We start from the raw sequence: 24,485 nt of genomic DNA on the forward strand, positions 1-24,485 counted from the left end.
CTTGCGCAAAAGTGTCAAAGTATGCTCCTCCACTATCCAAAAATATCCGGTAAGCGCTGGGTACTTGCCGCGCTCAGCGCTTGCGGCTTGCTCTCGAACATCATTGCGACAGATCTTACGCCGCGTCTCCAGTAAATACAGCATGAGGGACTGCATCTCTGAGTTACCTGGCGAACGGAACTAGTGTCGCAATCTAACTGCCCTACCCTCTTGAAACAAGGCGTTCATCGCGTAATCCGAATCTGCTCGCTCAACTGCACTCTGGGTTGTGCAGGCAAACGTAAGTGGGGTACACAGCTGAGATGTTTGACGCGCTGGCTCGCACCCCTCCAAGCTGATCGTGGTCGCTTCGCCCCGGGGACACCTGGCACGAACATCGTCTCTCAAGCACGCGTCCTTTCTCTATTTTCGCGGTACCGCCATCGGAAAGAGTCCGTTTTGTGTGAGAAACGAGCACTGGATATTAATAGCTCCCCTGCAACGTAGGCTTGCGACTGCCGTTCTCCAGCAGCATGAGATTGCGACCAGCGAGATTCCGACGTAAGCTTCCGCACTTTGCTTAAGCTTGCGATCAGAAGCCATGCCCGCTTCACAGCAAAGTTCTCAGCAACTTAAACCCAACCCGTCTCCACCTCCGGAAACGCTGCCCTGCGAATTAGTGAATGGCGCACCGGTGGATTGGTCAGGTCGCGGCACGTCACATGTTGACTACGAGAAAGATGAAAGAGTGCCATTGGTAGAAGGTCGCTTTCTAGGACATGGAGTACACGGTGAGGTTTACGAAACAGAAATAGCAAGCAACGGGATTCGACTAGCATGGAAGCGCAAATATGTTCGACGCAAGATCAGACAAAGCGAACGTCGAGAGATCGAGATCATCAAACGGCTCAGTCATCCGCACATTATACGTCTTATAGGAACATATACCCGCGGGCCAGTCCTCGGCCTTCTACTATGGCCTGTCGCTACTTGCGATCTTGCAACACTATTGGAAGACGCAGATTGGCTGCGGAAACGCACAACAGATAGAAACTGGGAAGCCAGCGACGCCCTGGTATCAGTTTACTCCGAAGGTCACGATCACGACCGAGAGCCCGCTTTCGTGTCTCTATGTCTTGTAGGCGGTGACAGTCAGCAAACATTGAATAACACGATCACATATCTCGAGAAGACAATCGGTTGTATAGCGAGTGCTGTCTCGTATCTGCACGGCTCCGGTATCAAACACAAGGACTTGAAACCATCGAATGTAGTTCTGTCAGCCGACGGCCTTTGGATAACTGACTTCGGCTCTGCAACTGACTTTTCCACTCTGTCGTCGAGTCTTACGGACAACGGCGAGCGTGGCACGCCGAGATACTTTAGCCCCGAGGTCGCAAGCTACGACCCGAGCGGCTCTTCTTCAGACATCTTCGCGATGGGGTGCGTCTTCCTCGAGATCATCACGTTGTGCATGGGCTATTCACTCGAAACTACACAGACACTACGCGCAAGGGAAGATAAGTCGTTTCAGGCGAATCTCGACAGGATTATACATTGGTTCGATACTGAGGAGAACATGTGCCGAAGACCAGCAGATGAGCACTTAGTCGGCTTGATCCGGCATATGATGAGGCCGGATGCGAAAGATCGACCAAGAGCATCTGACGTAGAAGAGCAGATCGCTCTCATCGGCGGGATTGCAAAGGCTACAGGTGGATCGGAGTTCTCTCAGCCATGTTGCGGGCTTGGCATGTTTCTGCCGGAACCAGATAGTCCAGGTGAAGTGGCGAATGCCGTGAAGATTTTTAAGACGACTTTTAAGATAATTCATGGCAACACTCACATGGAAAGTCAAAAGATAGGCTGGCATCATGTTAAGTATTTTGTTGATGTCCAGTATCCAAGGTTAGTGGAAAGGGTTCACCTCTACGCGGTAAGTGCCGATCCATTGGCCCATGTTCCTTTACTTATAGGTGATTTAGCATCAAAGCTTCAACCAAACTTACTTCGTTCTGGATGGGCCGCCTTTCGAGCTTGCCTTCGAGATCTACGGCTCATTTGAAATGAGCGCGTACATTGTCCTACGCGAAGGCTGGTCATGGGTTCACCCAAATGCCCAGCGTGTGCCGAATGGGCCAGCTAGACGTATGCTCCCTTTGGAATGGTCCTTGGTGTTAAAGACGGGTGGCGATCAATGCAACGACATCTTTATCATAGGCAGATCTTCTTGAATAGTGATATTCGCACATTTACACTACAGTAAAGAACTGCAAAGTCATGCAGAATGCTGCAGCTGTTTGATGCAGCCATGCGTGAGTCGAGCACACTATACTACATAATCCTTCTAGGATTCATCATACTGTACGTATTCTAAGAGAGGCAGAACTGGCACCGGAATACCACAGTTTGACTTTGGACGATGACTTGGGCGGCCACACGGCCATGAAGAAGCGACGTTGACTACCTAGCGAATGTACATACATGCATTGCGATAGTAATGATTGCTTAGCGTGAATTAAAGGTCAACTTTCATTCTTTGATTTCTACTCCAACATACTCTTGAGCATTCTACGAATCTACCGAGGTGGAAGATTGGGGTTGGGGTCCAGGCAACGACCGTCAGGCGGGCCGTTGGGAAAGTAGCAGGCATTGCAACCCCTCGGGATACAATCGTTAAGACTCCCGCAAGTTGTACCAGCACAGAGGGTTGATTGCCTGATGAAAAGGTCATCTGCACTTCGCTTCTCACTCTGAGTGGAAGAAGACTTCTTTCTAATTTGCGGCTTCTCGCTGGGGTGTAAAAGAAGTGTTTCGTCTGTAACAAGTCGTCCGTCAATGGTACCTTGTACCAAGGCAGATACTGAGTCTGGTATCTCTACATCGTTCGACCAGGCACTGAGCTGTTGCTTGCCGAACCCTCGAACCTGCTCGGAATCCAGCTGACGGTAATCAATGACTTCGAGGTTGCCCGCGAAACTACGCAAGACACCGTCCGGTCCGACGCTAAGTGCTCCTGTAGCGTCTATCTTGAGATCTTTTACGACCTCTGAAAACGGTCCCTCGACGTAACGACTTTTGGCAGGAGATCGTGATCGGTTAATTACGGTGGCTCCAATCTTCATTATCATGTTAGCATACATAGTGTTGCTGTGAATGGACTTCGACCCACAGTAGGGATAATAGCAACGGCCAACGCCAGATAGCTTTTGCCCAACATCTTGTATGTCTCAAGTCGTAGAGGGCGCAATAAATGAATCACTGTCGTTTCTAAGCTGGTGAGGATTTCTGCTTCGAAGAGGCCCTTCCATCCAGCTTTTATGCTTGAGTGTTCTTCTAACAATGTCTCCAAACCTCGCTTCAACCACCCTCAACTCGGCTGACTGAGATACTACATCTCAGACTGAAAGGGAGATGATTGACCAAGTCAGCATTGGCGATTACCACTCCAGAACGTTCCCCTCATTGCTTCTATCGATACTTTGGTTGCCTTACTTAACATATCGTGATATGACCCGAGCAACTTCCAAGTAGGTGAATAGGTTTCCTTGGCCTTGTTGAGCGAATCCTCCCCCTCATGTCATGCTATCAGTTATGTCTTGGCTCCTGTCGGGCGTCCTACTGAGGCCACCTTGGCATGTTGTAATTAGGTGTACTTCGAATCGCAATGTTCCCACTCATCTGCTCTACACCATGCTACTGTTCTGACCAGTTTATAATGAACTATGCGATACTTCTGCGTCATTATCGTCATAGCCCTTGAAGAGATTCGCCATCTCGAGAAGAACTAAGCTCTGAACGTGTCTGTCGTTCGGTCCGGGCCGAGGTATGCAAGCCAAGACGTGACAAGCCGGGAAGGATCGTTGGTTGAACTGCCGGTTGTCAGCATAGCAGGGTAGTCACGGGTAACAGATATGATGTATCAGGTGTGCATATGACCGAAAACCGGTTTTAGCACGCTTACCTACAACCTGCCTTTGACGCTGAGCGATGGATATCCGTTCATCCACCGTCAAGACTATATCGAACACTCGGAAACAAATAAGCGATGACCGAAAATACTTCATCAGAACCAGCTTCATCGGAGGCGCCTTCAAACCCGCCGCATACGTACGATCGCAATCATCCTGATCAGCAAGAGGTGACCGCGATCCTTGCAAAATTCAACAAAGACCCTCTAAGCATCATATCGCTCGGGAAAGACGGTGTTTTGCGGACCCTTTCTGCTGATCGTGCGGTTCTTGATGCAGTGGGTTTGACTCCGCGGCTGGTGAAAGCATTCTTGGACCGCGTTCCACCAGAGTACCGCGCACTCACACCAGAGCTCGAGGACGTTGATGGATCCAAGGCGACGGAGGAGGAGCTGTGGCACCCCGACGCGAGTTTGCTGCCACGACCCATGAGTGAGGAGCAGAAGAAGAAGGCGCTCGCACAGTTAGATTTGTCTAGCCAACAGAAAGCCAAAGCCGAGGACATGGATAGGAAGGATACAGACAAATCGGATGTCGATTGAACCTGACGCGGAAGTATGGCAGGTATGGTGCTGTGGTACGATGATCTAGTAGACCCATTGCATGAAGATAATATCGGGTACTTGCTCTTTGTTCATCTCCGTGTCGAAGACAGCTTCTATCACGGACCAAAATCTTGCCTTGCGCCTGTAGACGAAGCACCATGCGATGCACGCTTCCACACCTAGGTCAACCTAATGAGGCCGAGAGCGCTCGTGATGAGGTGGGTGCGTTATGTGGCCACATTTGAATACCATCGACGCCAGGTAGTCAGTCACCTGAGCAGATCGTGGGGCTTTCAAGATGTGGGAACAACGGCAGGAAGGCGCCTCTGGAGCACAGAGAGTACAACAATTGGCAAGATTCTTGCCCGTGCGCCTCGTCAGCTAACCTTTGGGCGTGCCTCGTCAGGGAGCTATTGCTGCGCCACTCTGCATCGCGGAGTGAGGGTTGAAGCATTTTGCTAGAGACTCAACAATTGGTAATCACGTGTTGCAAACATTCCAGTTGAACAATCTTGAAGTAAGGGGGATGGCAGCAATTTGAGTCCACTCAGCCCTCATAGGGAAACTCCGGGCTCCCTAGCCAGGCCTAGAGCGGGAGCCCAGTTTTCCCCTTGACAAGGCTTATGTGAGATTACGGCTTAGCAGGTGCGAAGCAAGTGATAGCGGTGTGGTAGAGTCGACTGAAGAAAGCACCCTCGAGAGATAGAAGAGGATTTGATTGGTTGACCTGAACAGAAGACCTAGCAACTAGACCCGCTTTGGTAACTGCAGCTACGATCAGGACTCAGCACGAGGCAGCATCGCACTGACATGGAAAAGGGATACCCCAGGTAAGATACAAGCCCCCTTGCCGACTGAACCCGTTTTGGACAGGTGCGGCTGAAATTACGGCTTAGCAAGGAGGACCAACGTATCCATGGGAGGCATATTAAGAGTGAAGAAAGCACTCTCGAGAGAAAGACCAGGTCATGATTGGCTAGTCCATCACCCGTGCATCTCACTGGCTGACCGTTCGGACTCTTCCCCGTTCGCATGATGTCATGCATCTGTGACAGTTGGTGAATCCTGGGCTGAGGCCGAAGACCGTCACCGGGCCATCACACTCTTCAAGACAATTCTGGCCTTACCAAAGCCGGAAATCCAATGGAAAATGTAGCTCTCGTGCCACCACCATTTTCTCATGGTGTTTTCGAACCTTGGTTACACGAGGTGCTGAGCTGTCGTCAATTGTATCAAGGTTGGCGTACAACGCCAGCATACCTAGGTAGTGTTAGATGTTATGCTTCCTTCGAGTGCAGCTGGCTCGTTGAAAATGAGCTTTGTGCCTCCACCATTTGAGGCCACAACGATATGTTGTGGTGAACATGGGCTAGGAAAAAATATGCTTTTATCTGGCTGGAAAGACGGAATCATGTTGAGGCCACATACAAAGCATGCGTTATCTATAGATTACAGATAGCGATCCTGACCATTCTTGTACTTGCAGATTCTTCCATTCGAGAGGACACGTTCGTTCGGATCGTTGAGAATTGTGGAAGTTGCGGTCGGCTCAACTGGCTGACGTGCATCATCGCAGTACCTAGGGACCATGGGATGAAGTGGATGAAGAGCATGACAACTAGCGGTCCCGAGATCACGGCTCAGCATTCTGAATTTCATGACAACACACCATGCACTCTGAACATTTAAGAAAACAGTACCGGAGTGGTTAGATGTCGATTGATAGGACAGGTTCAGGCCGTGCTGACACGACACGTGGCTGGTGCCTAGAGGTGATGTCTACCGATGAAATCGTTGCATATACAGCACGTCACGGTCTTTTGGAAGTCAATTGGCGGCTCCTTCTCCAAGCGACTGTCACTGTTTGAGATCATCTTGCTCTTTTGCAAGGAAAAAGAGCTCGGCCCTCCCTGCCATTGCTGAGCCACGATTTGCTACACTTCTATCTACGTATGACGGGATGACTCAGCAAAGAGCTCCGCATGACAACCTCTTGGGCGCGCTCGCGAACAAAATGAGTGCTGAGAAGCACCCTAGAGAGAAAGACAAGCCTCTGATTAGCAGGTCTGGAGATATCCTGATCAGCTAGACCTACCTTGAATTACGGCTTAGCAGTAATAGGGGGCCAAAAGTCCTGCGCTCTTTTTGAGTCTGAAGAAAGCACTCTAGAGTAAAAGACCAACTTTCGATTGGCGAGCATCGCACCCGTGCGTCTTGCTAGTGGTCGGGTGGCTTCCGGCCGTCCCCCGCAAGTAGTTGTGGAAAGGGCGCTACGTCCACACTGCATCACCCAAGCTCGCATACATCCATCCAAAAATAGAAAAAGTAGAAAGCTCAGCGCCTCCACTGGTAGAGAATGCAACATCGCGATACCGGTAGTATGGCTTAAAACAGAATGTTCTTTCGCTCGAATGAGGGGATGCGCGCGCTATCTGTAGAACCCAGGCGGGGAGGCTGAAATCACGGCTTAGCAGGTCCGCCAGCGTTACGCAGTCGTGAAAAATTTCTGTTGGAAAACAGTACTCGTGTCGCTATAAGTCAAGTGATTGGTCGAGTTCCTGCCGTGCTGACATGACGCATGGCTGCTGCCTAGAGGTAGCGCTCACGTCCCGGCCTTCTGGAAGCCAATCGACTGCCCCTTCTCCAGGCGACTCTCGCTTCCTCAAAGATCGACCGGTGAGTTGTTGCAGCCGACCCCACCTTCAGTGCTGAGCCATAATCTGCCTCCCTTCTGTCTATGAAGCGACGTACAAAGTATAGTACGAATCCAGGGTTGCGAAAGAGCGTATCTACCATGAAATCTCATGTTCATGGGCTGCGCGACTGAGCGATCTTGCGCAATAATAGAGCCGACACACCTGAACTGCTCTGACGCATGTCCTCTGCTCGTATGATTCGCCGCAGTCGCGTTGGTTTTCTTGTCGGCATGTCAATGGCTCTTGTCAGGTTTGGTACCATCAGGCTTCCAAGAGCGACTCACACAGGTTCGGTGACAGGACGATTGCAACAACTTACTTCCGTTGCATATCGATCTCACTGCCACACTTTCTTTCTGATAATTTGCAAAAGCTGCACTGTGAGAGTATGGTGAACTGAATCTGTGTATAAGCTACGCTCGTGGTTAGGTATACCTGACAGTAATGAGGGGCCCAAATATGGAAGGAAGCCTGCGACGGCTAGTCACATGGCATGCGCTGTTCTACCGATGTCTGGCTTATACATGAACAACAGAACCTTAGAAGAATGAGGACTACCATCATGCTGAACGGCTTCTGAAGGGTGCAGCGAAGATTACGGCTTAGCAAATGTCGTGACGAAATGACCCAATCATAAGCAAGATAAATCAACTCTAGAACGGGTTGAAAAAGGGCAGTCGCATAAATCAAGGGACAATCTTTGGTCGAAGTAAGCTCGTGGTCGAAGTAAGCTCGTGCACGAAGTCAGCGCTAGCACGGGCGGCTGAGGGCAAGCCTAGAGCCGCCACTAGTACGCTTCACTTTTACAACCGCTTAGCAACACCAAAAGCAGACGAGTCTGCCTTGTTGGTTTCTTTTTTAAGCTTGGTACTGCAGGATAACCAGCCTGGTCAATGCGTTGTGCTACCGCTTTCGTGCAAACCACCAGCATCAGCAAATTACTCACACGTTCCTACTGCTCTTGCTGCGGGAATTATGGTTAGCAACGATGGGCGAGCCGCCTTAGAATACTATCGAAGCTCTGATCAAACGACGAGTCTTTCCAAAAGAAAAATGCAGTCATGATTTGCTGGACTCATGTTGACGTTCGAGACATGGGGCGAGTGCTTAAGCCTAATGAAATCTCCTTACATTGCCTTGCGATGTGCTTCTGCTTGATGTGTGAACCAAATCATGCAGTCGAAGCTGTGGATTGCTCTTCGCTGTCCCTTCCTGCGATGCATCTCCTGCCCTTTTTGGACTTGTGATGGGTGCGAAGTACATCGAGTCTTGCAAAATTGGTTCCGCATCCCCATCTGCGGCCGTTTGGAAGTACGCCACCGCATTTGACTGCGCTATCCGGGTCGTGAAGTCTCATATGCCGAGCGAGATCGCCCTGCCTGGCGCACGTTTGGTCGCAATTAGGGCATTGCAACCTTTGATTGTCGCCGTGAGTTCTAAGATGTGACTCCCAATTCCACTTCTTAGTGAAAATCTTGTCGCAATGCGCACATTGATATTCTCTCTTGGTTTTAAGGCGCTTAGCCACCTCTCTTTGCTGTGTTGGCTGGGGCTCTGCCTGCTCCGGCGTTGGAGTGACTGGTATGTCAGGGACTTCCACTGGTTGTTGCACTTCCGGAATGAGCTGAGGTTCGTCCTCGATCACGACTTCGGGTTCTGGTGAAACTTCTCGCATGCTTTCGACGATTTCCTCATCTGTTGGAAAGTTGTGGTGAGGCTCAGTCATGTCTGGGTGATTCTCTCTGAGGTGTCGCTCCAGTTGTGCCTGTGTCGCAAACCCGATTTGAGAGCCTCTACAATGTTCATCAGTGCAACGAGCTGGGAGCACATGTCGTTGGAAATGTCTCTCGCGCTCCTCAAGTGTTGTAAATCCGTCCGTAAAGTACCTGCAGCTGAATCTCGGGCACTTGAACAGGTTACTGCCGTACATGTCTTTCAAAGCTCCAGCCACGTCTAGATTTGAGCTGTGAACAATATACGTCTCAATACAGTGACGAACGGCTTTCACAACGCCTAAGATTCTGAGAGCAGATTCTTCCGGGCGCACGTCCCAAAAGTGCTTTAGTTCTTTATCAGTCAACACGAGTGCCAGCTGAAGCTTTGGAAAGCTTTCGCGGTGACTAAATTGCTGCAGCACATCCCGAGTCCGTTTAGACGCTGATCTCGAGATGGAAGCAACGCTGGCACTTGGCTCATTCCAGTATTGCTCAACCAGCACCTCAAGAGATTCCGTAAGGCTCATGTAGATGTTATCCTGATCAGGATGAGTTGAGCTCATACCTGCCTCCAAGTGGCGAAGCCAATACAGCACGGAGTATTCCATAAAACCATATTCTCCGGCCAGCATCTGCTCTTCTGAAGGTCTCTGGAACGACGGCAAGTTCAAGTAGTCGATGCAGAGCGTTGCAATCGGGAGCTCCCCAGTGATGTCGTTGAGAAGACCACTATTAGCTAGATACCTGCTAGCATCTCAGTATCACTCTCATGTGTTGTTATCAAAGATCACGTACGTTTTTGCCGTTGTGTGAACCAACTCGATACTCCCATCTTCGCGAACATCAACCAGCGATTCACAAAGGTCTTTGACGTGAACTCGAAGTCGTCTCCGTTCGAATTCCACAGCTCTTCTTTCGAAGTCAACTGATCTCAGTGTTTGTACTTCGTGCATTTTTAACGATCGCTTTGCATAGACGAGCCAGCCAAGGAGTTCTAGAGCCTCACCCCGTTGGGCGGCAACAGGCTTTTCAATGATCGTCTGCATAATTCGGGAATAACTGAAATAGAAAGTCAGCTAGCCAGGTCAAACATTCAGCAAATATGTCACTCACGCCTTGTCCAATGTGTCCAGGTCAGTCGCAAAAGTCTCCATCTCGCGTTCTAAGCTGTAAATGGAGCTTTGACCGCAGAGGTTGATCCAAACGAGATGAGCAAATAGAAAAACTCCTTAATGTCATCTTTGTCAGCAATGTAAGCCTGTCATTCAGGATTTGCGTACCTTCAGCTGCAGCAGAAACGCGTTCGGCGATCTCAAGTGCTTTATGTTCTGCGATTTGGAGATCCGTAACCAACTTCTCAGCTTGCACCTTGCAGAAAGCTTCTATATCTTCTTCGTTGTTGTCGTCGTCTGCCGTGATACTAGGAAGATCGCGATAGTCTTTTCGGGCGCTGTCGTGTTGGCTGATGAACATACAATGAAGCCCGTTGCGAATCTCGGGAGGGCCATTCTCAGTCAGATCTCGAAACCAGCTCGCAATCTCTCCTCTTTCTTTTCTTGTGCAGCACTCATCCAATCCATCAAGCACGATGTAAGCAGACTGGCAATTGCGTAGAGCGAAACTCAAGAGTTCTTCGACGAGAAGACGAGAACTAAGCACAGCGCTTCCACTGCTACAGCATCTGCTGTAAAAATAGTCGAGAGTGTAATGATTTTGCTCGAGAATCTGTGAAAGCAGAGTACGAGCCATGGAAAGAAAGCTGTTTCGATCGCTATCCTCTCTCTTGAAATAGAAGAACAAAACCGTAGGGTTTGATTCAAGTTTTCTCGCTTCCTCTACGACAAAGGATGCAAGGACTGTCTTTCCTACAGCATAGCGTGAGTTATTGTGCAATGCATGGCCTTGATGACTCACCAGAACCAGGCTTTCCGTTCAACCACAATAAGTTCGAACCAGTCATAATGCTTTCTCGGTGTTCGAACCACTCTTGGAAGGTCTCATCGCTTAGTAACCAGCTGCAAGTACCCGGGTACGCATGGCGAATCCGCCTTAGATACTCTTGATCATTTTCCATATCGGTTGGTTTGATCCATGTATACACAGCATGTCTGCGGCCCAAGTCCTCGCTATCTCTTTCAGCGTTCAACGTCGCTTCTTCACGTGAAGAAGTGGTCACAAGGGTGTCGAATTGTTCCAACGTTGCCTGGCTACTGACAAGCTTGAAGCGGGACATCATGCAAGATATGATGTTTGATAATCTCGACTTATGCCGCTTCCATGTTGTAGCGAAGAGCTCCGCCCAGACTGGTCGCTATTAACATGGAGTAAAGGTCAAGTGATAAGGCGGTCTTACGGCGCTGTTGAAAGTAGATCACGAGCAATCGATTGACTTCGATGATTTCACTATATGTCGCGATCAAGATCTCAGTCAGGCTTGGCTCAGTTCGGAACAACTCTTTGTACATAGACAAAGAGGGCTGAACTCGTCCAATCTGTCCATAGATGTCGAGAATATCATTGAAAGCATCAGTGCAGGAGTTCGTCGTCTGTTTTTCCAGTCAGTCGCGTACCTTGTTCGAGATAGTCGATTGTACCTCGAGCAAGAATTTCACAGGACCCTAGCAAACTCAGTCAGCTTGGCTTTTCCTCCGCTGGAAGAAAATCACATACCCAGACAAATCCCATGATGTCCTCTGCACGGGATAGAGTTGCAACAAGCTCGCCAAATTCGCCCAACCTTTCTAAAAATGGGGCTAGACGCGTAAGGCCTTGCTGGCGACGCTCTGCATGCTGTGTATGCTGCAAGTTGACAATATATTGCTTGAGGGCAGTCAAAGTCGTAGCGGGAAATCTTGCTCGATTCCTCGGGGTCAAGATTTCCCCGAAACCGATAAAGTGTGCTTCCATCGAAGATTTCAACGACTCTGCGTCCTGCAGATACTGCTCCAAGCTGAGTTGTTCGACCTCATCGTCTAGCACAATTGTAGGTAAAGCTTCTTTGCGTAATTTCTCGAGTGTTTCGACGATGTGCGCTGCATCGAGCGATATACCGTCATCTGGAACGTCCTGTAGACCAGCGGAAACACGATTCCACTTGAACATTTTGTCTAAGAGTCCAAAGAACTCTTTGTTATAGAAGGCTCTCTGGAACTGGTCTGTCGCATTACCATTATCTGATGCTGCAGATTGAACACGATCATAGAGCTGAGTATGCATAAGAAGCACCGACTCCTTCACGTCTTTTCCGCGGTAGAAGCGTGGAGGGTCATGGCCCGATGCTCCATCGGCCATGCGAGCATGTTTGTAGTGGCTAACTCCTTCTGGACCGTGAATGTCAAAAGTTGCGACTTCAGACATAATGCATCCTAGTGACCATATATCGCACTCTCGAGTATATTTGGCTTGACGAGGGGCGGCGTAGAACCCAGTAACGTGATTGTTCGGGATGCCGGTCATGTCGGTATCGCCAGGCAATGTTACTGGCTTCAATTCTAACAGGCCAAAGTCTGCAATCTTGAGCTTCCTCTTCACTATCAGGATGTTTGCGGGTTTCAAGTCCTGGTGGTAAGCTATCTTAGTGCCTTCGTAAAGCTTGTGGAGCGTGTTCAGTCCTTCGGCAATGCCCTGCATCTGCGTCCAGAGCTCTTGGGACTCAAATCTGTCACCTGGCTCTTTGAGGTAATCGTGAAGCGATTGCTCTGCTTCTTCCTGAAGAATGAAGAAGTAGCTGCCGTGCCAATACGCTCCCAGAGCTACCATAAGGTGCGGGTGGTCTTCCGAAAGCCTCTGGAGATTGTACCATTCCTTCGCTGCGGACTTTTGCATGCCATGCTTGAATATCTTGCGAGCAAACCTTGTGACATGCTGCAAACGTTAGGTAACATGTACAGTCAATCTTCAAGAGATCATACTTCTCCAAAGTCTCGCGACCGATATTCGTCGTCTTGGAATTCGAAACATCGAACTTCAGCAAACGTCCCCTCTCCCTTCAGCTCTTTATCCTCCTTGATTGGCAATAACTCTTTTGCCGGGATTGATATGATGTCGGATGCGGGTCGAAGTGTCCGTACGAGAAAGCTGTACTGGTGTTGCAATATCTTCCTTTGCGCCAATTCCAGATCCAAAATGCCTTCGTGACGGAGTTTGTCGAAATCGGTGTCGCAAAGATACTTCGTTCCTTCCAGCTTTAGCTCGTACTTCTGGAACTTTTGGATAAGACCTGGACGGCGGACATAGACAAGCAAGGCGTAGATAAAGGCATATTCTCCCTTCAGCTCTCGCCCCTTAAGCTTGTTGAAGCAGTTGAAGCACTCGGAACGATACTCTACTGATCCGCCGTCTGATATGCACCTCGCGCAGGGGCAGAGGAAAATTATTTCCGCTGTCAAACCATGGTGGTTGTCTTCAAATAGTGCTCTAATCTTCCGCGCAGGAATATAGAAAGAGGCACTACTGGGAGGAGAACATTCGCTGATCGGCTGCACGTCGCTATCTTCTAGGTATTCCTTCGCAATCTGGCATGGAATCGCTCCATTCATGGTAGCTACCTGTCATCGATTCGTCGGGTGCTGAGCAATGTTGACTGATATGTTGCCCAGATGTGTTTTCGCTTAAGAAGGACATCGAGTATTGAGGGGCAAAGAAACTTTGGAACTGTCGCACGTGTGCTCACCGGTCAATTATCGCACGTGCAACAGCTGCAGTCAACACAGATGTGAAATGTAAGGTGCAGACCTTTCGCGAAATAAGCGTCAGCGCCTGCGACAGCCAGCATATAGTAGCAAGCGCCCGCACCTTCAGGTGCGATCGGCATGTCATGGGTCTCACTAGCTGAAGGAGAAGTCATACCTATCTTTCCAGAACTCAATACGAACGTGCCTGAGAGATATGAACTGCATGAAGTTGTTATATCTGGGCGATTCATGCCTGGATAGATGCAACCGCTCCGCACCCTCATGTCCAGTTGTCAAGAATCATGCGCGGTAGCTTCCGCGTACCCTTCCTGGGCTGCGCAGAAAAATGGTTTCCAACTGCATCGCAAGGAGGCTGTGTAAGGTAGCAAGGCAGACAGTACATCCGTCCAGTAAGACGACAGCCACGACGACGCTTGTGCTAATTCCAAAGTTTGTGTTGTTTTGGTGCATTAGCGAGGCCGTAGTTGCGCTGTGGTTGAGCCGTAAAATGGTCTAGAGACCGATGGTCGCGCACACATAGGTATCGCGGCCAGGCGCTGGGCTTGCCTCCCAGTCAATCAGATCATGACGTGATCTCCAAAGCCAGTTCCCTCTTTTCTGAGAGAAGTGCTGTAGTTGCGAGCAACGAGACTTGAATTGGCTGGTTATACATCTACTAGGTGCACAGCGTATGGGTCGATTAATAGCTGATTGCATCTGCGTCTCCAGATTTGCCTGGATCACGGCTTAGCATATTCGTTGATGCTGTCGCAGAGCCGCATCGACTCACGAATATTTCTGAGAATTGCGCACTCGCGTCAGTATGCCATGCGCGATTGGTCACCTTATCATCTCCAGCTGAGACCATGTACGTTCCCGTCTAGACCTGCATGCAGATACGAGATTTGGCGGATCCTTCATGCTGCGCCCCCGCTTCTCTTATCGAAGCACCCTGCTTACTTACCGAGAACCGGCTTTTGGGATTTGTGCTGGGCACAGCCTAGATCCCACGCCAGTACGAGGACTGACATGTCCTGCACAAACGATGCGCACACGGCCCGGTGCCACCGTCTGGCATATTGAGTCTGCCCCACCAGGAAGTCAGCGAACCAATCCTGTTCCCGCTCTGCTATTCGATCACTTCTTTTGAGCGACATTTGGAGGATTGAGGCGCTCCGCGCTCGACTTAGCTAGGCTAACATGCTGAGCCGTAGTTTTGCTGCCTAGCAGAGCCGCATCTCAACAGCGGTACGAGATACAGACATTGTCCATGGAGCTCGCAGACGTACCTGATAGGAAGCTGCAGCTTTAGGGCTCATACGAATATCGTGTACGCATCTATCTCTTCGATGGACAAGCCTAGAGTCGATGCTGCTAAGGTGTGGTCTCATGGCTCGTTACGTGATTCTCACTACCTAGGTACCTCTGATATAGCGTATCTACCTAGGTAGACCTAATATAGTCGACCCACCCAGGTAGTCGTGCAATGAAGATACCAATGTATTGGCGTCAGCCTTGATAATCGAGACTACCTGGGAAGAGCTGACTAGAGCGGGTATCTTCTAATATTGAAAGCTCCTTGACGAGTGGTAATATGCAGCTGAAGTTGTGATGAAGCATCTAGGGGAAGATCAAGGCAACATGTGCAGTCGCTTGTATTACGCCGACGTTGTTTCTAAGAACGCAGGCTCACATGGTGTACTACAATGCGCTTACTAATACACATGAGTGTGATTGCGACTTGCGATATGGCCTCCGCATGAGGCGACTCTCACTTCCAGCGGTGAGTTTCAAAATCGCCATCTATTGGGCCGCAATCTCTCCCAAAGCTTGCTTGAAGCAGAGAGGCAATACGTCGGGTTGAATACAATGTCATACTGTTCCAACGTTGAATTTAGATGGGTGCCATCCGGCAGTCACGACGCAGATGACCTGGTATGGTTGACGCCCATCGGCAACAAAGACCATAAGCGATATCGACTGTGGAAAGAGCTAATGTCTGAGGTAATTTTACAGAATTGGCTACGTATGACCGGTCCTTGATAAGTCAACGATGTATTGAAAAACTCAACGCCTGGAGCTATACTTCAACCTGCCACTTCAAGGAGCCTCAATATCGTCCGACATTGATCTGCGCACCCTGTGTCGCCTCCAAACAAACCAAAGAATCACTGTTGACCCAGAGAATGCAAATGTAATGATGACATACACCCAGAAGTTCGACGCAACAGTCAAAGCATTTTGACGCTCAGAATAAGCGAAAAAGTTGGATCCAAACAAAGTCTAGCTTTTAGTTAGTCGCAAGATACAATCGCTCGGCGCACAAAAGCAACTTACGGCTAGGAAGGTCGCAGGTAGAAATATGGCGGAGATCAGGGCGATTGTCATCATAGACCGAGTGTCATTTGTAGACTGTTCTGTGAGGCGTTTCATCAGGGCGTTCTCTTTGATGCCCTGTTCTGTCAATCGCTGCATCTCGTGGTTGATATGCTTGCTCGCTTCGTTCGATCTGAAATCTTGTACACCTTGAACCTATGTGCGAAGTTCAGCAATGTCGTAGTCTAAGTGCAGACAAGCGCTTACAAGTTGGCCTATTCCGGCAGACCGCGCAATGAGTGTCTCAATCCTGGCCAAACTTGTCTCTTGTTGGTATACATATCTGTCCAATCTACCTTGCATCTCATTGAAGCTGATCTGCAAAGCCGGTGACGAGATCATCTTGAGGTCTAGCACCCCGCTTCTTAGCTGACAGCCGAGTCGAATGTTCAACTTCAGTATGTGAGCTAGTCTCAGCAGCTTGTCAGTCAGGATGTGCAGCTTTCTAAGATCTGAAAAATCGGCTTGCACGTCCCCTTCAGTATGAAGCTCCTTGACATTGGTGAAGAAGCCTCGGTCGACCTAAACGGCTAGTCAATTCCGCTCTTATTTGAGCGTTCCTGTACTCACTATCTTGGAGAACTCTTCTTCAAGATACACCAGATACTCGCGCCAGTCTTCAGACACTTCTAGGAGTAACATCGAATGCTGTAGAACCTGCATCATAGGCGGATTGTCATCAAAGCACTGGAGGTTACTCCTCAATCTGTCTTTGAGCTGGTCTGGGGCTTGCAAGAATACCCACTGACACCGTTGACCTGAAGATGAAAAGTGTTGGTAGACACCAACCTCTCGGATAGAGAACGGGTCTGTTGGATAGCGTCGGCCGTGTTTTGCGACATACTTAATGTTGTATCCGATATCTAAATGATGGCTTAGCGTTATATTCTAAAATGACATCAGGGGACAGTACAGTAGCTGCAGTCTTGATCTGGCGCCGAGTGATTGCTGGAAAGATCCTCTTCAGACATGTTCATAAACAACGAGCTGAAGCCTTCCTCCACAGGGCCCGTCTTTTCGCAAAATAAGCGGACCACATCTATAAAATTAGGGTGTACAGCCATGTGCGTAAAGAGTCGTCGAAAGTGTTCCTCACTTATGCAAAGGCGACTCCAAGTGTAGCTTTGATCGATGAATCTGCCGCTCATTAACTTTGGCCAGCTCCATCGAAGAAGCATACTGACACCACTGAAGTCACCGGCTCAAGTTCCATGATTGCTTTCAAGCTTTCCGTGCTTTGAATCTGCCGTGTCATTATATCGTGTCCATCATCTGTTGATTCGTCAATCGCACTCCAGTTGAGACATCACACTTGAAGCCTTGCCATTGTTTGCTACACCGATGGCTATGAATTCGAATGTCGATTCATCATTCCCGACAAACAGATCTTTACTCAGCCGGCTTATCCTGGTATCGTTGCGAGACGCGTCCGACTCGAGCGGTGCAAGGCGAAAATTTTGAGGATATCTTTTCCAATCCTCATTGCTATCGAACCTTGATGGACACATTTTGCGATTTCCGCTATGTGATCTGCGCGTCTTTCATTTATAGCGAGCGAGATTGGATGGTTCACCGGTAGGCTGTAGCCGGTCCGCCGCAGCTCACTTGTCAGGCTCGACTGATGGACTTGAGCTATCAAAGTTAGCCCGCTCAGTAGGATCTGCCCAAATGTGCACTAGGAAAACAGCAAGTCTAGTCTGTAATTCGTGCTACTCGGGTATCTGGGAGGTCGAGGGTGCCTCGCTGTGCTAGTGGGGTTCGGGTTCCCCGCCTAGCCGCCTAGCCACAAAACAAGGGCGACACTTGTTGTTTCCCCAACTGCCCCGCCACTACGCAAGTGCCTGCCTGAACTTCCTTTGCAAATCTACAAGCTCATCCTGTTCAGGTCAGCGCAACTGCCGCTCGCAATCGTTCCTTGGAAATGCTTACACGGGTAAGCTCTCTAGGGACTTTGACTTTCCACTTCTCTCCTTCGTCGGGTACCTGGCAGAGATCGATCAGCATCGCTCGTTTCTTTGTTGTGGGAAGCACCTTCGTACAACGATTTCATAAGTGGCTGACCCAAACATCGAACTGAGGAAAGCGACCAAGACATCATACTCCACTGTATAGCGACTCTCGATGACCTGTGTAATCATTATGCCTGGAGTGGTGAAGTGTGGAAAATGGCAAACGTCCACTGGGCTTAACTTCATGAGGTGAGCAATGCATTGGGTGATCCGAGGGCAAGGTTGCTCAGCCTCGTTTGTGCACGAGGCAGACCGCGGTCCTCGAGAGTCCAGGTCTAGCTCCAACTGCAGCACTGCCACAGCGACCAGACATTCACCAACGACTGGTTCTTGTGCCTTCGTGAGGCCTCCTTCGTCGCAGCACATCAATCTTGTAGGATTGTCCTAGCCGCAACAAAAGAAGGGCAACTTCGACACCACGTCATGCGACTTGAAAGCTTATCGCGCGTATCGAGATAGCCGAGCGAACGCCATGGACACACTCCCTTACAGTCACAGGACCGTGAAACGGCCATATCCTTTCGAAGACGATCATGCGCCTATAGTGCACTACGAGCAACCACAATATGCTCGTGGGTTGTCACCAAACCGTGGGTCGTTGTATCTTCTGGGCTCAGTACGACTCACACAACCAGACTATCTAGGTACATCATTGTTCTAAGTTCTTTACAGATTGTCGATGTAAAAGCACAGGCTCGACGCGAAGCATGCAATTTCATCCACCACACATCTTCTCTCGGATCGAACCAGCACTATGTTATTTTCGATGTTTTTGCAAAAGGCGATTACTTCGAGCTCCTTAGCAATGGACTTGCGTTTGCGCGTCTTGATAAGGCCTTCTGTACCGAAGCTCGCCGGCTCGTAGGGCTCGAAGTCAGGTTTCAGGCGTGCTTGGAGCGAAAGCGTTGGGAAGAAGTCACAAGACCTTGCGGATCATATGCAGATGGGGTAGTAACGTTCTCCGTTGATGTGAACGTGAAGAGCCTGATAAATCAGGCTGACAAAGTCGGCGATATCCTCCTCAGCTCTGGCAGTTTCTTGCAATGCCCTACGCAGAATCCTGCTGGGGAGACTTACTACAATCCTCAGATTCTCCAGATTGAAGGATTCCATGAAAAACCCGACGACATTATGATCGAAGCAGACGATGCACGAACCCCTGTTGTCAATCCAGATCGACCAACTCAGAGTAATACGAAGCCGTCTCTAAACCCTCAAGACCATGTTGAACAGATTCTTGATTCCCTTTCTCATACGAACATACTACATGAGATCCATACCGACACTAATCGCATCAAGAGCACCCTCATGAGGCAAGCATTATCGAGCTCAAGACAGGGAATTTGAACTGATCCATATCACAGTCACCAAGAAATGGCACTGGACTTCATCGCACAACGGGAAAGTGGTGAACCTTCTTTGGAGCTTACCTTTTGGCGAAAAAGGCGTAGAAACGGCGAAACCTAGTATGCTTCACTGTCGCCCTTACCTGGAGGAACATGGAGCTAATCATGCAACAGTTTCCAGCACGTATTGACCAAGTCTGAGGCTCCCGAGTGTCGAGAGGCGAGAGGGGGTATCCTTGCAGACGACATGGGGCTGGGCAAGTCGTTGACGATGCTATCGGCCATCGCCAGCTCTCTTCAAGACGCAGAGACTTTTGCGAAACAGTCGTCAAACGTCCTGACGCCTTCGCGTGCAACCTTGATCATCATCCCTTCCACAAGTAATTGGATTCTGAGCTGAGCTCCACCGTCATCGGACGAAATGCTGACTTCGATAGCTTTGATCGACAATTGGATTGATGAGATTCGCACGTGAGCCCTCCATCTCACGGCTGTGATTCAACAGACTGACACTGGCAGACATACGTATCCACACAAAATCACATTCCACAAACACCTTGGTGCGGAACGACATGCAGAAACACACTTTCTTTTCGAAAAAGACGTTGTCTTCACCACTTATGCCACAGCCTTGGAAGACACCAAGAGAAGTCCGTCGCCATTATCTCGAATTCATTGGTTCCGCATCGTATTGGATGAAGGTAGGATCTGTGTTGTGTGTATGTTTCTTGCTTCGCTGACCACATATTATGTAGCTCATAAAATACGCAATCAGAAAACCAAGATGTTCAAGGCAATCCAAGAGCTTCCAGCACATCGTCGTTGGTGTCTTACTGGGACGCCCATACAGAATCGTCTCGAAGATCTGGGCAGTCTGGTCGCCTTCCTTCGACTCACAGAGCTGGCACGCATATCGACTTTTCGCACATACATCATCACACCAACGCTGAATGACGGGAGAAATCAGTTCGCAAATTTGCAGACAGTGCTGAGAACTATCTGTCTCCGGCGAACCCGAGAAATCCTTGGCTTACCTCAGCCGATAGCCCACCCACGGTTAATCAGATTCTCCTACGAGGAACGTCGTCAGTATACTGACCTATACGAGCACTATAAAAGACAGGTCCAGATGGCCGTTAGCGGAAACGGCAGATACGCTTCTACTACTCTTCAGTCTATCCACGAACTGCGTCTCTTCTGCAATAATGGCCCAAGAAAGGTGCAAGATGAGCTGTGTAAGTCAGACGATGAGATGCTCTCTTACCTGCTTCAGCTTGAGGAGAACGAATGCGCCAAGTGCACGACCAGTATCTTCTGCATCGACAAGGTGGACGGTCGAGATCAAGGTATATTTATTCAACCATGCAAGCATCTTGTCTGTCACAGCTGCTGGCCTCAATGTGTGGAAAAAAGGAACGGGACGCACTGTCTGCTTTGCGCATCGGGCAATTCCCCACCAGATTTTGGTACTCACGTCAGAACCCAAGAACTCTCTAGTGCGGCAAATGAAGTTGCGCCGTCTTACCCATCCAAACTGATCGCTCTTCTCGACGACATAAAACAAGCGCCTAGGAACAAATGGTCAGTTTCTCCGAGTACAGTCAAGACAAAGACGTTGACAGTATCATTAGTATCGTCTTCTCTGGTTGGAAGAAAACTTTAGATCTTACGGCTCAACTCCTCACTGGAGCTGGTTTGAAACATGACATGATTCACGGAAGTCTAAGCTTGAAGCAGAGACTAAAAGTGCTAATGGACTTCAAATCTCCTATGGGGGCGAATATCCTTCTGATGACACTGGGTACGGGCGCAGAAGGGTTCGTACAACTACTAGTAAGAAACACATCAAGCGCTGACACACTCAGGCTTAATTTGACCGTGGCGACACACATATACTTGCTTGAGCCGCAATGGAACCCTTTTGTTGAATTGCAAGCGATGGCAAGAGCGCAGCGTATTGGACAGACCAGACAAGTGGTCTGCGTACGTTATGTGACGGAAAGTACCATTGAGCAGGTGAGAACTGATCTAGTACAATCCGATTCGAATAATGGCTTACATTATGATAGAGCGACATACTGAATCGGCAAAAAACGAAGACAAGACTCGCCGGTGGAGGTTTCAAAGATCAGAACATGAACGATTCACTAGTGAGACAGCCAACCCCACAAATGCCCGGATATCTGCTGACATTCAACAGCAATTCTTTGGTGTTAATGCAACACACATGCAAAATAATGCTGCGAAGTATCGACGTCATGCCTGATACGGTATCCCTTTGAGTCATTAGGGACTATCAAGCGCCTTTGTTTTCCTCGCCTTGAGACCAGCAAGGAGAAGTAGTTTCAGACATTCGTAGTGCGTAGGCAACGAGAATATCCTCTTCTGATGGATTGAGATACTGCTGATTCCTGGACTTGACCTGCATCGATCGTCGACCGTGTGCGCGGTTTCACAGGGCGTTGTAGAGGAGGTTGCAGGCCTTAGATAAAGCGACATAGCTACGACTAGGCTACGTAGCTATAAATGTATACCTAGGTAAACAGCGATTGTGCTTTACGAATTTAGCTGCATAAATTTGCTACCTTCGCCTTAAACCCAGGTTCGTTAGGTTCTTCCAACCCAACAAGTGAGTTGTCAGTATGTCTATAGTGTGAACTGTATTTCCCACTTAGCAGTGTTCCCTTGATAAAAGAGAAGATGCTGGCCATGTCACCCTGTTCCCTCAACACACCTGCCCTCCTGTCCAACTCAGTCTCTGCATCCTCTATTTTGACAACAGACCACTTGGTCTCTGGCTTTGCGTACTTTTTGGCCATATCCAAGTATTGTTCCTGAGACACTGCGTACTCGTGGACGAAGACGTTGCGGTTCTTTGTAGCCTCTAAATCTCGCAAAGCACTAGCGACAGCCCTGACAGTAGCAGCCAAGCTCGTAGTGCTGACGAGAGCTCGGCCGCCGCCCCATATCTCTGCACGTTTGTGTTGCCAATCGATTAAGAGGTCAGACCCCAGGAATTCGGTAAAAGCTCCAATAGAGAGGATAGTGTATTCGGTTAAGCCGGCGTCGGCTTTGGCGTGGAGGTGTTTCTGGATATCAATCATCCCGAGATGGTGTGAGAAGTGGCTGGCATTTGGATCCGTAGTCAAAGCACCGAAGTCAGATGGTATAAAGCGCTTGACGCCGGCCTTGATGGCAGCATCGATAACCAACTTCTGACCAGGAATAGCTTCCATACCGACAGTCGACACTATTGCATCCTGGCCACGGAAAGCAGCTTCGAGGCTGTCAATAGAGTTGTAGTCGACGATTCCAAATTTGACCCCGGCTGGAAGACCATTCTTGTTGTTCTCTGATCTACCGAGAAGGGTCACTTTGAAACCAGCATTGACGAGAGCGGGAAGGACACTAGAGCCAAGTAAGCCCTTCTAGAGACAGAACTCAGTGGAGATCTAGACATATGCCCGATTACCGCAGACACTTACGCCGAGAAGTACCACGTTTCCAACGGTGCTCATTCTGAAGATGGAAGGGAGTTGATTGTGAGAGGAGGATGTCTCCGTTTGTTTAAGCAGCAAACAAGATATCGATGTTGGGTATACTTATATAGTACATTGCTTGCTATGTAGTTTGAGCATGGGACACATGTTTGGATGCACGGAGCGGCTGAGTAAGTCCGCATTTGAAATCATCTTGCACCAATGTTCGTAAGCTTAATCGGGGGATTACTGCATAAGGGAAACTGGGAAAGAATACATCCGTTTTGTATCCGCCATATAAGCCGATTGCTAATACTTGTATTAGAGACCGATGCACAGACGCGGAACTAGTGACCTGCGATCCATCGCCTGTTTGCTACTGGTACGGACTATTCCAGATATCCTTACTGCGCCGCCGCTCCGTTACGGATGCAGCGATCGAAGATGCGGGACTCAGAGCAGCAGATAAGAGGGCTATGCCCGCGGAACTTGTAAAGATAAAGACGAGATGTTTGACAGGCCGGTAGGAAAAGGCTAGGTATAGTAAGACAACGGTGGACAGCTGTAGATATGGCAAAGATCGTTCAATATAAAGGGTTTTACAGTTCAAAAGTCAATGCGGATTTGACCAAACTATGGACTGGACTCGACACACTACGATATTCTACACACTCTTGAACAGGGTGTCGATCTCTTCGATAGTTGGGTTAACGTACTCCTCCTTGTCGTAAAAGTCGATATGATAGGCATTGGGCCAAACTACCCGCTTGAGACCCTTGTTCTTGCCGCTGAGAAGTTTAAAAAGCCTGTCAGCATGCCACTTGTTCGCTGACTCCTCACCAACAACAATCAATAACGGTTGCGTAAGGAGAACATCAGCAAATCCCCATGCATCCCAGCCCATAACGAAGGGGACAGAACGAAGAGCCATTTTGTTCTCAGAGTTGGGATGTTGTCCTCGTGATGTGAAATAGTACTCGTGTGTATCCAGCATATCGCGACCTGGGTTGTCGCCCTTGGGCGGGATAATGGGGATAGTGATCGCTTTGTTGGTTTGAGCCTCGGACTGGATCCCGAGCGCGATCTGATCGAGGGCCGCAGCTGCATGTGCAGGGTCTCCTTTTCCATCAATTCCAAGACGGGCGCCATCGCCTCCGTTAACAGGGCTGACGATGGCAACAGCCTTGAAACGGTGGTCACCCTTCGCTGCAGCTACCGCGTATCCACCACCTGCGCAGACGCCAACTACGAAGAGGCGACTAGCATCCACGTCGTCCAGTCGTTCGAGATAGTCCGCCACAGCAGACACGTCTGATGTCCTCACTGCAGGATCTTCAAGGTAGCGGGGAAGGCCCTCCGAATCGCCTTGATGGGCTGCATCGTACGCAATTGCGATGTAACCCTGTTCGGATAACTTTTTGGCGTAGATGCTGGCGCTTTGTTCTTTAACACCTCCACCCGGGTGGATGACGACGACTCCCGGAGCTTTTCCGGAGAAAGAGACTGGCTTGAAGAGCAGCCTGGCGAGCTTGATACAGCCCTTTGGAATACTGATTGTCGACATTTGGATCGAGTTTGAGGTAGCTTTGCTGTGCTGGTAAGGATGAAAGACGTGAAGAGAAGGTAGTTAGTTGAGTACTTGAAGCTTCTGCAACTTCTATATTATATACAAGGGGAACAAGGTTCTATCATTCTT

General features: G+C 49.3%; 8 protein-coding genes across 8 annotated transcripts; 3 read left to right on the plus strand and 5 right to left on the minus strand.

Moving 5' to 3' along the window:
* The first annotated feature begins 129 nt into the window (after window positions 1-129).
* Window positions 130-2,467, plus strand: CC77DRAFT_1097655 (kinase-like protein). The gene is made up of 2 exons (XM_018529906.1): window positions 130-1,915; window positions 1,965-2,467. The coding sequence occupies exons 1-2, from the start codon at window positions 581-583 to the stop codon at window positions 2,211-2,213; spliced, it is 1,584 nt and encodes a 527-aa protein (XP_018382622.1). The 5' UTR covers window positions 130-580; the 3' UTR covers window positions 2,214-2,467.
* On the minus strand, window positions 2,438-3,211 carry CC77DRAFT_1023358 (hypothetical protein). The gene has a single exon (XM_018525648.1). It carries the CDS (start codon window positions 3,120-3,122, stop codon window positions 2,559-2,561), a length of 564 nt encoding a protein of 187 aa, XP_018382623.1. The 5' UTR covers window positions 3,123-3,211; the 3' UTR covers window positions 2,438-2,558.
* Window positions 3,212-4,027: 816 nt separating this feature from the next.
* Window positions 4,028-4,492, plus strand: CC77DRAFT_1064464 (hypothetical protein; the record flags this gene model as incomplete). Its single annotated transcript, XM_018528728.1, has 1 exon — window positions 4,028-4,492. The coding sequence occupies one exon, from the start codon at window positions 4,028-4,030 to the stop codon at window positions 4,490-4,492; it is 465 nt and encodes a 154-aa protein (XP_018382624.1).
* A 3,870-nt stretch (window positions 4,493-8,362) lies between these two features.
* CC77DRAFT_942541 (hypothetical protein) lies at window positions 8,363-11,813 on the minus strand (the record flags this gene model as incomplete). Its single annotated transcript, XM_018534868.1, has 7 exons — window positions 8,363-9,635; window positions 9,702-9,965; window positions 10,020-10,134; window positions 10,187-10,762; window positions 10,821-11,210; window positions 11,260-11,452; window positions 11,577-11,813. 7 exons carry the CDS (start codon window positions 11,811-11,813, stop codon window positions 8,363-8,365), a joined length of 3,048 nt encoding a protein of 1,015 aa, XP_018382625.1.
* Window positions 11,814-15,862: 4,049 nt separating this feature from the next.
* CC77DRAFT_942409 (hypothetical protein) lies at window positions 15,863-17,103 on the minus strand (the record flags this gene model as incomplete). Its single annotated transcript, XM_018534859.1, has 4 exons — window positions 15,863-16,069; window positions 16,163-16,477; window positions 16,526-16,818; window positions 16,869-17,103. 4 exons carry the CDS (start codon window positions 17,101-17,103, stop codon window positions 15,863-15,865), a joined length of 1,050 nt encoding a protein of 349 aa, XP_018382626.1.
* Window positions 17,104-19,338: 2,235 nt separating this feature from the next.
* On the plus strand, window positions 19,339-21,576 carry CC77DRAFT_1064468 (hypothetical protein; the record flags this gene model as incomplete). Its single annotated transcript, XM_018528729.1, has 10 exons — window positions 19,339-19,430; window positions 19,485-19,690; window positions 19,748-19,781; window positions 19,830-20,011; window positions 20,066-20,656; window positions 20,798-20,891; window positions 20,942-21,127; window positions 21,176-21,326; window positions 21,380-21,460; window positions 21,511-21,576. 10 exons carry the CDS (start codon window positions 19,339-19,341, stop codon window positions 21,574-21,576), a joined length of 1,683 nt encoding a protein of 560 aa, XP_018382627.1.
* A 298-nt stretch (window positions 21,577-21,874) lies between these two features.
* On the minus strand, window positions 21,875-22,828 carry CC77DRAFT_1075611 (NAD(P)-binding protein; the record flags this gene model as incomplete). Its single annotated transcript, XM_018529229.1, has 2 exons — window positions 21,875-22,738; window positions 22,796-22,828. The coding sequence occupies 2 exons, from the start codon at window positions 22,826-22,828 to the stop codon at window positions 21,875-21,877; spliced, it is 897 nt and encodes a 298-aa protein (XP_018382628.1).
* A 625-nt stretch (window positions 22,829-23,453) lies between these two features.
* On the minus strand, window positions 23,454-24,353 carry CC77DRAFT_1097662 (X-Pro dipeptidyl-peptidase protein; the record flags this gene model as incomplete). The annotated part of the gene is made up of 1 exon (XM_018529907.1): window positions 23,454-24,353. One exon carries the CDS (start codon window positions 24,351-24,353, stop codon window positions 23,454-23,456), a length of 900 nt encoding a protein of 299 aa, XP_018382629.1.
* Window positions 24,354-24,485: the final 132 nt, after the last annotated feature.

The sequence above is a fragment of the Alternaria alternata genome, assembly GCF_001642055.1.
Source record: "Alternaria alternata strain SRC1lrK2f unplaced genomic scaffold CC77scaffold_19, whole genome shotgun sequence".
NCBI classification, from domain to species: Eukaryota; Fungi; Ascomycota; class Dothideomycetes; order Pleosporales; family Pleosporaceae; genus Alternaria; species Alternaria alternata.

Excerpts from the sequence above, each read along its gene's own strand:
- CC77DRAFT_1097655 (XM_018529906.1), top strand. The coding sequence starts at position 581 with ATGCCCGCTTCACAGCAAAGTTCTCAGCAACTTAAACCCAACCCGTCT. Across the intron at positions 1,916-1,964 it reads AAAGGGTTCACCTCTACGCG|CATCAAAGCTTCAACCAAAC; the intron begins GTAAGTGCCGAT and ends TAGGTGATTTAG.
- CC77DRAFT_1023358 (XM_018525648.1), bottom strand. The coding sequence starts at position 3,122 with ATGTATGCTAACATGATAATGAAGATTGGAGCCACCGTAATTAACCGA.